This window comes from Topomyia yanbarensis, chromosome 3 (assembly GCF_030247195.1).
Source record: "Topomyia yanbarensis strain Yona2022 chromosome 3, ASM3024719v1, whole genome shotgun sequence".
Classification (NCBI taxonomy): Eukaryota; Metazoa; Arthropoda; class Insecta; order Diptera; family Culicidae; genus Topomyia; species Topomyia yanbarensis.
Genome location: NC_080672.1, coordinates 290,029,546 through 290,040,516, shown reverse-complemented (window position 1 = coordinate 290,040,516; position 10,971 = coordinate 290,029,546). Strand labels below are relative to the sequence as shown.

The following is a 10,971-nucleotide window of genomic DNA, read 5'->3' as shown; positions in this document are numbered from 1 at the left end:
AAGTTTCTTGTTTGCTTTGCTGTACTATTGGTAGATGTTGTTAATTGTTGTTCCTACTATAATAGTTATTAGATAAACGAAGTTTCATATCTGTGTCCTGCGGATCGCAGCGAGTTCTGGCTTGCCATTCCTCAGCTAAATGCGCGATGTTGACTAGTTTCAGTATTTTGTTAGCCTCTCTTGTTTTGGTTGCTTGTTTTTCTTTAATATCACCGATAAAAAGGAAGAGATTCTGGTATTTTGTTTGTGTTTCATTTAAATTCTTGAAAATATCGATACACGTCGTTTAACAATTTTATTTAGCTTTCTTGTTTTTAGTATAATGTTTGTCGTTTAGTTTGCAATGTTGCATAGTTCATTTGTTTTACGAATAAATAATGGTTATGTTCCCTACTATTTTAATTATGCTTGCATCGTTTTATAAATAAATTTTATATAAATTTGTAAACGGGTTGATCGGGACATTTCCTCTACTAATAATAATCACGTTCATGATATAAGAGTTATTTATGTATGGTTACGAGCTATGGCCTTTTTTCGTGCTCACCCCAAACTTTTTTTCTCGTAAATAGTAGGTAAATTAGGATGCGTGTTGCGCCTGGCTTTGAAATGGCTTGAAATAGTTTGCTGTCCGCTGATTTTCTGACTCTGGCTTCGTTTTGAACAAAGTATAGTGGGCGGCAGTTTTGTATTCCTCTCAGCATTCTTATCCACCTATCAACAACCGTCTTCAATCTTAACTCCCGTTCTAAACTATACCATTGCTCTGACTTTTGGTTTCTTGAATCTTTTTTTTTTGTTTGTTGATCACTGTTTCAGGATTTCTTAAACGTTTTCAGTACCACTATCCGGCGTATGAAATTATTTTATAAATAATTCGCATAGCGTTGATTGAATCACTGGTAAAGCATTTTACTTTTTGACCTATCCACTTGTTTTTTTTTGTTTTAGTTTTCAACTTTTGCCTCACCTCTCTAGTTCTGCTTTACTGTTATTAATGTAATAATAATTATATCAGTATATATTAATAATTTTAGTTGATAATAAAATAAATGGCATTTCTACGGGTGATCGTTTTTCTTTTCCGCTATATTTTACCCAACGAATAGTAACACCCCTAGTGTTACACATCGCCGAAAAAGCCGGACTAGACCCAATCGTTGATTTACCCTCCCTTCACAGGATGCTCGCTCGGTTGCGTGTCTTTGAACTCGATTTTGCTCGCGCTTATCACGTTTAAAAGTGTCTTAGTTTAAAACGATCTACTCCGAGGAAGGGAAACTTGTTCCAGCTTCCGTTCGTCTTGTCTTATTTAGAGCTTCGGTTTGGAGCTTTCTCCACCAATGTATGTTTGTGGGTGTGATTCTAATCACCTAACGATTAGCGTTTTTAAATAGTGCGTTTTAGTTTTTTTTTAATCATCCTTGCTGCAGGTTATCGGCATGTTTTATCTTTGTGTGGTTTGCTATTTTCTACTATTGCCGCCATCGAATGGGAAGCGTTTATCTTGGCGCCTTGCCGCCCTTATGGAAGCTGCTGCTATGCTGAGGTCGTGGCGTGAACTGTCGTGATGCTGGTGAGAAGTATAAAAATCGTGCACGGAAGGTTTATTTGTTACAAGCTGTAGGTTTGTTAAAGTTAAAGTGTGTAATATGAACTAAAAAATAATCCTCATTGAGCTAGATGAATTGGATTGTTGTCAAGTAAACGGTTTTTGAAATTATAAAATAGAATGGTGCGTCTCCTTTCAAAATCTATTCTATGGAAACGCATGGTCGCTAATTCCATTACTTTCATCATTTGGGACATCTAAGCATATTTTATGAATGCTGACTCACCTGGCATCACCATGTTCATAGTTGGATAAACACCTGCTATTGGACGTATATCGTTCGGAGGCGACCGACGATTCGGCGGCAGGGCTAAAGAGGGCTGTAAGTAATAAATGATATCTCATTATTTTCAGTGCTAAATGCTTAATTGATCGCATGGAGGGTGTATATTCACTTACATGCGTAAAATACGTCTGTCCAATTTTGACGTACGACATCCCGGTAGCATTCAGTGGGATAAGCTGCGAATGGTACGGTTCGATAGCAGCTGCACATGCTGCAGCAGCAGCGGCCGCAGCAGATTGGATGGCACTTGAAGGTACCGTATGAGCCGCGGCAGCAGCTGCTGCGGCTGCCGTGGCAGCAGCTGCGTTGGCCGTCTGGTGTGCGTGATTGCCTCCACCTCCGTTTCCGGAGGCACCGTTATTGCTGCCTACACTACCACCCCTCTGGCTGTAGTAATGGGGCTGCGGCTGCTGATGCTGAGGCGGATAGTAAGGGTGATGTGGTTGACTAGAACCGCCACCATGAGCATGCTGATGGTGCGACTGTGGGTGATGATGTACTTGATGTTGTTGGTGATGCTCATGTATTGACGACGATGTAATACTGTTTGGTGAGTTGTTGCTTTCCGTTGAATTTGTGCTCGGCGTGTTTCTACTGTTTACGTTAAAATTGTTAAAGTTCCGCTTTAAGTCTAGATTTGGTGGCTTGGATGAACGGTTGATGCGTGTCTTATCGCTAGGGTTGGTATTACTGCTAGTATTATTGTTACTATTTGGTAATGTTGGTATCAGTGGTGGCTTGGCCACGCTTGCCTGGCTTTCGGAACGGGGTTGACCTTTTGATGGTTGCCCAAGCATCAGTGGGCCATTTCCGTTATTGTTAGAATTCTGATTGTTCCCTGTATTGTTATTATTGGCGTAGCTCGAATTCTTAGGACCGTTGCTTCCGGAGCTGTTCTGGTTCAGAGAACATCCATTGCCTTGATAACCACCGCTATTAGGTGTCATCTGACGGCTGTTGCCATTATTGTTGTAGCTGAAGTAGCTTCCTCCGTTTGGATTCGATCTTTTTCCTTGATAACCACCACCTGATCCACCGCTGCCCTTACGTTCTTCGTAATTATGACCACTGCCACCGGTAACGTTGTAGTGGTAATGTCCAGCACTACCACTACCACCGACAACGCCCATTTGAGGAGTATATCCATTGGGAAGGATTGGGGGTGTAGCAAAAAGTGGCGGGTTCTTGGCATGCGGTGGTAAGGACAGAGGCAACGACAGTGGCGTGCTAGGGGTGGATTGAGGCGTTGTTGCGTTGTTGTTCTGGCCTGCACTTGAATAGATGTTATTAGATGAACCGTTACTCGATGGTAGAGAGTCGGGATTATTAGGCTGCGAATGATGGTGATAACCTGTGCTGGTAGCTGCAATGGCAGTGGGAAGTACTGAATTCACAATCGTCCCGCCGGCGGCCGGATGATGTGGGTGATGTGTCATGGGACCAGCAAATGGAAGCATATTGGAGTAAATTGGTTGAGGAATAGCATACATTGGACCTGCTGATGGATCCGGTAGGGGCATTGGAATATTCGTCGTGAATGGGGAAATAGGAACCGGTGTTACCGAGGCGCTTTGATTCTGGATCTGTGACTGAGGGCCGCCGTGACCTGGCGGAGTTATATTGCGCTTTCCGGTATTGCAAGAAATCGAATTTGGAGCGGCGCCCATCATACTACTGTTTGTAGGAGTTTGTGATACCGGGGGTGGCATTATGAGTGGTGTACTGCCGGTAGAATGCACTGGCGTCTGAGGAACGTAGTATGTTATTGGCTGATTCCAGTAATTTTGGTACGCAGCACCTATGAGGGGAAAACACGTTATGAACCTTTTAAATGAACATTGTACTGAGTTAATCTGTGAGATATGAGATATGTTCTGCAACCGCTGTATATTACCCAAACCATAAAGGGTACATTACCAAAGTTCCTGTTGAGAAAAAGGAGGTTCTTCCCAGAGACCTCCTCTGTAGGGAGCATATGGCACTAAAACATCTGTGGGTCTTTTTATGCGTTTCAGATAATCTTCATGATCCATATTCTAAATCTACAACATCCTCCCTTCATTACAAATACAACTACTTATTTAATACATAACACTATTCAACACACGATCGGGGAGCAGAACAAAAAAAATGGCGGAAATCCGGGATCCCAGGAAACCCTTGATGAAGAAATTTTGGAAAAAAATTGGAGCGGGGCTTCACAGTTTAAAACTAAAGTTTATATGGAGAAATATGTGTGTTCAAGAGGCAAGATATCAATGAAAATGGTTATCTTAAATTTTCGCATAAACCTTACATAAAATGCTTATTACATCGAAAAGGGAATCTATGCAATTTATTAGTTCAATCGGACATCATTAAGGGGGTGCGGCGTTTGAATATTGATTTCATAATATTCGACAAAATTTTGTCGAGATAAGTCCAAAAATAGCATAAAAGCATCTAGTGTCAAAGCAAACGAAACCCGTTAAAAACATTTTTTTAGTTCCGTTTATCGTAATGCCTTATGATTTCAAAAAACATTTCCCAACGAACTGGGCTTGGGAGTAGAATAAATAAAAAGAAGGCAGGAATTTGGGCTTCCAACTAAATCATCGTGAAGAGTTTTGAAAAAAAAAATGGAACTTGACAGTTTAAAGCCAAAGTTTCCAAATTAAAAAAAAAAATAATAAAAGATGTTGGTTTTAAACTGTAAAGTCACGTTCCAATTTTTTGCCTTTCTCCTATAGAAAGGTTATGCAATCACTCTGAACATCGTTAACTTAATGCCATGTGTCACCATTCGACTCAGTTCGTCGAATTCGGCAAATGTCTGTGTGTGTGCGTATGTATGTGTATATGTGTGTATGTATGTATGAAACGAAAAAAATGCACATCAGTTACTCGGAGATGGACGAACCGATTTTCTCAAACTTAGTCTTAACCCTCCGGAAGTCGCACTTATGCCCCATTGAACGCTGATGCCCTAAAACGATTTCGCTAGATTTTTAGAGCAGCGTGCACTCAGTGCACTAGCGCGACTGCCGGAAGGTTAAAGGAAAGATATAACGCTCCCATAGGCTGCTATTGAATTTCATTTAATTCCGACTGTGTAGCCACACAGCACATTTTTGCCTTTCTTCTATAGAAAGGTTATGCAATCACTCTGAACATCGTCAACTTAATCCCGGCCAATTTTTTTTTTATAATATAGGTTTTCTATATTTTGACAGGGCCCCCCACACATCACATACCACCCTTCCCTAAAGATGTTGATGGCGGAGACAATAGGGATCGTGGAAACCTGGATGGCTAACGTCAAGTTAGAGGCAGCTGGCTCACCATAAGACCAACGATAACGTCGTTGATAAGGCTGAGATAGTGCTGGTCAGCAACTGTAAAAAGATCCAGCGTGTCGAGATCAGTGTCGGGGTACAATCCATACAATCTATGCATGCGCTGAAGCACCTGGGTGTGATGGTCGACGATCGGTTAGATTACAACAGCCATGTCGACTATGTATGTGAGAAGGCTGCGAGGACAACTAACGCATTGGCAAGGATCATGCCGAATCACGGAGGAGCAAGAGGCAGCACGAGACGTCTCGTCGTCAATACTGAGATATGGTGTACCGGTCTGGCCTGCTGCACTGAACTCAAACGCCTGCTGCACTGAACCGGACGAAGTTGACAAACACGCCTAATGGCTGTTCATGTCGCGAGTGCGTACAGAACGATAACGTCGTTGATAAGGCTGAGATAGTGCTGGTCAGCAACTGTAAAAAGATCCAGCGTGTCGAGATCAGTGTCGGGGTACAATCCATACAATCTATGCATGCGCTGAAGCACCTGGGTGTGATGGTCGACGATCGGTTAGATTACAACAGCCATGTCGACTATGTATGTGAGAAGGCTGCGAGGACAACTAACGCATTGGCAAGGATCATGCCGAATCACGGAGGAGCAAGAGGCAGCACGAGACGTCTCGTCGTCAATACTGAGATATGGTGTACCGGTCTGGCCTGCTGCACTGAACTCAAACGCCTGCTGCACTGAACCGGACGAAGTTGACAAACACGCCTAATGGCTGTTCATGTCGCGAGTGCGTACAGAACGATATCGTCGAAGGCGATATGCGTAATTGCCGGGATGATCCCTATCTGTATTACTTTGGCTGAGGATGTAGAAGGAGTATGCCTGTTATATCAGTGGACAATATCGTCGAGGAGATGTGCCGCGACGAGCATATTTGGAGCGCTGTCAACAGAGTGGTTACGAGTATACTCTCCAAACTGCAGAGGAAGTGGTGTAGGGACCAACAAAGTGCCGTCATTGGCTAGAACGCTACCGTGGAACCACAAATCGGGTTTCGGAAGAAATTCCGCCGCAGGAAAACTCTACGACGGTGTAGACTAGGTCCACCGCCGGGGACCAGTTGAGTAGTACGCGATGTATCACCGGATTCGGGTCGTCGGGGTGCCAGTGAACCGGACGTCAGGCTTCACCGGAATCGCCGAACCGACCTCTACACCTACCGGGTAGCTCGTGAGTAGGCTAGATCCACCGCCGGGGATTAGACCGAGTAGACCGCGTCGAATAGCTAGAAGTGGGTCGTTTGGGCGCTAGTGAACCGGGAGCTTCGCTCCACTCGGAGTTGCTGGACAGACCTCAGCACCTACTGGCTGGTCCGTTGAGTAGGCTAGGTACACCGCCGGGGACTAGACCGAGTAGACGAATCGGAAAGCTTAATGGCTCACAGAAACGTACATCGGAAGCAAACCACCGCCGGGGAATTCACGGTAGGGTAGATTAGCCGCCGTGGACTACCCAACAGAACCGAGACAAAAAGGGGAGCTAATTGGCACAAGAAACAAACACCGCTAACGAAAGAAGTTCCGATGATGGAGAATTCTCAGTCGGAGTAAGATAATCAGCCTTATTCTGAATTACGACGGATCGTTTTTCCGAACGAATGCGAATTGCATTTTCAATATCGACAGCAAAAACCAAACAGGAGCCTACTTCGATCGAACCACATTTGTTCGAAAATGTGTTCCGTCGTAATGCAGAATAAGGCTGAATATCTAAGTTGATCTCGACAAAGCTGGGAGCTAAATGGCTCAAGGAAACGGGTATCGGTATCGGGGGAAATTCCTCCGTCGGGGAACTATCGGTCGGAGTAGGATGAGTTCATCGTTGGGCACTATCTAAGTAGATCGTGAGGCCGAGAGCTGAATGATTCACGGAAAAATGAGCTAAATGGCTCAAGGAATCAGTATCTAACCGGCTCACGGGAACGAGGGCCAATGGCGACATAATAGATGGAGACAAGAAGTAAGAGAAGTATCGAGAGTTAAATCAACACTTATAGGTCGAGCCATTCCATGAACCAAGTGAGGCTCTGAGATAGAGCAGAAGAAAGAGGTGCGACGAAAGCACAAAGATCCCTCCACGAAGTATTAACTTGACGTAGTTCCGTGGGAAAGAAGGGCGTGAAAAGTAAAAATTGGATCACGAACGTGAGTCGTGAGTCCCACACAGTACCAATACACTACCGGCCAGGCTTTTGAAGTTTTTTGTACCTTACTATAAAAAAACCCTATCCTTAACCCCGCTTCCCCCATCAAGTCCCCTCCCATTAGGCCGCCCCCATTAAAATTTCCTGCTGCCTCCAGAATAAACTTGAATTTTGAAATGAACACATTACGTAATAGGCAATAATTCAAAATTGAAACTAATTTAAAATTTCTTGACAAGGTGAATATTTTTGGCGGGGTCCGGACCCCTCAAACTCTCCTCCTGGATCCGTTGTTGGCTCCAAGTGTTCCAGCGTCAACACATAGCACCTCAAGTTCGTGGCTGTCGATCCTTTGGTATGTATGTGCAAATCGTACTGAATATGTAATATACATTTCTGTGGGGTAGTTGAATACCTTCCTTGACTTATTTAGAAGTGCGGCGGCGATGAAGCAATAAAGCGATACAGATTATGAAGATTTCACAGGCTACTTGTCGGTAGACTTGAGTGGAGACTTTTCGGTTACACGCTGGTAAGTGAGTGGTTCCGTAAGTCACTCGGGCTCTTTCGACAATTGGCAGCGTAGCAGGTAACACGAACTCCAGGTTTACTCCAGCGGTTTGCTGGGTGATTCCCTGCAAGTATCGAAGTCCCTACAATTTCCACCATTTTATTGAACATAACCAGCCATGGAATCGTAGTTTGGACAAATGAGAAAGGCACAATTGCACCACTAGGTGGATTAAAACAGGTGTTCAAAAATTTATTCACGATGATTTAGTTGGAACCCTAAATCCCTGCCATCTTTTTATTTGTTTTGCTCCTAACTGCCTATGATCGCAAATCAGTCCCATAAAGATTGGAAATCCCATATAAAACGGGACAAATATGCGATCATGGGTAGCTAAGCCCAGCTCGTAAAATGTCCGTTTTCACCTAAAAGATGTTATTTTTAAAAAAATCACAAATGTTTTGTTTTAAACTGTGAAGTCCCGTTCCATTTTTTTTAATTTCTTCGCGATAATGTAGTTGAAACCCTAAATCCCTGCCATCTTTTTGAAATCAGGCATTAGGGTGGATGTACCAATAGTCGCATACTTAAGGAAAACTTTTGCTAAACAATAGACCTATGGGCAATGTTAATACATTAAACGAAAGCTTTCAATCCCTACTTCAAAGGAAAAATATAAAGATGATTTAAAAACCAATGCATGTATTCAAAACCGCTTGTACCACTATAGGAACACATGTACCAATAGTGGTGCAATCGCTAATTTCGGTTCCTATTGTTGCAAATCCCATTGCTTTCTTATGGGACTTGCAACTATAGGTACACTACATCAACTATAGGTGCAAGGGAGCTCAAAATTCTAAGAAAATAATTTTTTTCAATAGTTATTTGAGCAAATTTCAAGGATAACAGTTTTATTGTCGCATAATTTTAGTTCGATGAATCGATAAAAAAATATTTGTTGATGGTTGGTATCTTAGTTAGGCGTATAACCCACTACTGCAACTATTGGTACACCTCAACTATAGGAGCACCCACCCTACGATAAAATTTTTGATCTTCGAATTTTTTTTTCAAATATATTTAGGTCCTTGGAACTAAACATAATTTTAAATTTGTTTTAGCGGTTTTCGTTTGTTTTGACACTAGATGCTGGTGTTTCATGCTATTTTTAGTCATACTTTGACGACTTTTTTTTCGATTTTCAACATTTCGTGTGGATTTCTTCGAATATTATGAAATCAATATTCAAACGCCGCACCTTCTTAATGATGTCCGATTGAGCCAGAAAATTGCACAGATTCCTTTTTCGATGTAATAAGCATTTTATGTAAGAGTTTATGCGAAAATTTAAGATGGCCATTTTCATTGATATCGTGCCTCTTGAACACCCCTTGTTCTCCATACAAACTTTGGTTTTAAACTGTGTAGCCCCGTTCCAATTTTTTTCAAGTATTTTTTGGGAGTTTCCTGGGACCCCAAACTTTTGCCATTTTTTTCATTTTTCTCCCCGATCTTGTGTTGAACAGTGTAATTAATGTCGTTTTTGTTTGAAGCGAAAATGAGTCAGGTTCTAGTTCAAACTGCTATCAAAATGTATGAACTGACAGTGGTTGGGATTGCAACCTGCGTTTTGTGGTCACGCAAAAACAGCATAAGATACAGGTCGTTAAACAACGTAGAAAGCATCTTCGAGCCCTTTGACGTCGAGAGATCTCTGATCTAAATAGACCAACAGCACTCAGACGATTCTAGGAATCAGGAGCAGCGTCACGAAATGAAATCAAGTAAGAATTGTAAGAAGATTTTATTGCGAAGTGTTGCTGTAAACCGTCAGCAATGCAATAAAGTGTGACATCCATTCCGGGACTTCCAAAACTGTTGAGGGACTCCGTGTTCATCACCTCTCTTATTAATATTAAATTATCAAAGTGAGTTTGAAACTATTCTAAACGAAGCGGTGCACACCCATATCGCACATGTCTATTGTTAATAATACTGAAAAACACTTACTATTGAATGGATACCCAATGCCGATCGGGTACCCGATCGGATACTGCGGAAGATGACCTGCGCTGGCAGCAGCCGCAGCAGCAGCAGCTGCCGTTGCCGGCGTAGCTGTCGAAAACTGTTCCGAGGAATACATGACGGCTGTGTGATTCTGATAGATGGGAGCGCCACCGTATGCTGCCGTTGGTGTGTATGCTATTGGTAATACTGAAGAAGCTGTACCCGCTGATGCGGGGTACATTGATGTGCCAGTCGCGGTGCAAAGATTCGGATCACGCTGCTGATCGTATACAGGAACAAAATATCCGGTCATCTCCGGATCCATTCCCGAAGGATATGTATACACGAGCGGGGAAGGTACAGCGTAAATGGTTCCATCAGGCTAGAAAGAAAATATACTGCAACTGTAGCGGTACAAAAATTAAATGGAAATGCAACGTTTACCGCAGTCTGATATGTGGTTGACATTCCCGGGTTACCGGATGTGTACATGGTTGTTCCAGCGCCAGGAGCACCGTTACTATTATCGTAGTTTACCGTATAGCCGCTGTTAGGTGTTGGCGAATTGGAGTAGTTAGCCAGAGGAACTGTTTGCACAACGTTAATTTTGCTGGAATCGTCCTTTCTGTCCGTATCTTGAGAATTGTCACTACTGCCGTCGTTTCCATCATCCACCAGACCCTGCTGATGGAGATGTTCGTGTTGTACATTTGGTTTGTTGCTGTCACTGCTGCAACTCAATGCTACCATAAGCGCCCCTTCCGTCTCAGAGTCTGTCATAACAGGGGTAACTGTTTCTTCTTGTGCACCTTGATCGTCATGGTTTGCATTGAGTTGGATCTGTAAAAAAATTGATCGTGAGAATTATAAGTATAAAACTGATCATTGTTACTCACTTCATTCAGTTCTAATGGTTGCAATTCGCTGGCCTTCAACATAGGACTTGTTGCTTGGTGCTTTTGAAGCTTAAGGGTGCTGAGTTCATTTGTTGTTTGCGAGATTTCTTCGCAGAGACTAGAATTTTCCACTGTAGGTGGCAATATTAGGTTTAGCTTG

At 42.8% G+C, this 10,971-nt stretch overlaps 1 protein-coding gene across 15 annotated transcripts in view; it reads right to left on the bottom strand.

Moving 5' to 3' along the window:
* Positions 1-282: 282 nt before the first annotated feature.
* LOC131693826 (protein encore) overlaps positions 283-10,971 on the bottom strand; it is a 100,373-nt gene continuing 89,684 nt past the window's right edge. For all 15 annotated transcript variants that reach the window (XM_058982010.1, XM_058982012.1, XM_058981998.1 and 12 more), the window contains 6 exons: positions 10,812-10,942; positions 10,360-10,755; positions 9,919-10,297; positions 2,012-3,696; positions 1,839-1,932; positions 283-1,573 (listed from right to left, as the gene is read on the bottom strand). In XM_058982010.1, coding sequence (XP_058837993.1) covers positions 1,503-1,573; positions 1,839-1,932; positions 2,012-3,696; positions 9,919-10,297; positions 10,360-10,755; positions 10,812-10,942 — 2,756 coding nt within the window. In that variant the 3' untranslated portion in view covers positions 283-1,502. The remainder of the gene's footprint in view (positions 1,574-1,838; positions 1,933-2,011; positions 3,697-9,918; positions 10,298-10,359; positions 10,756-10,811; positions 10,943-10,971) is intronic.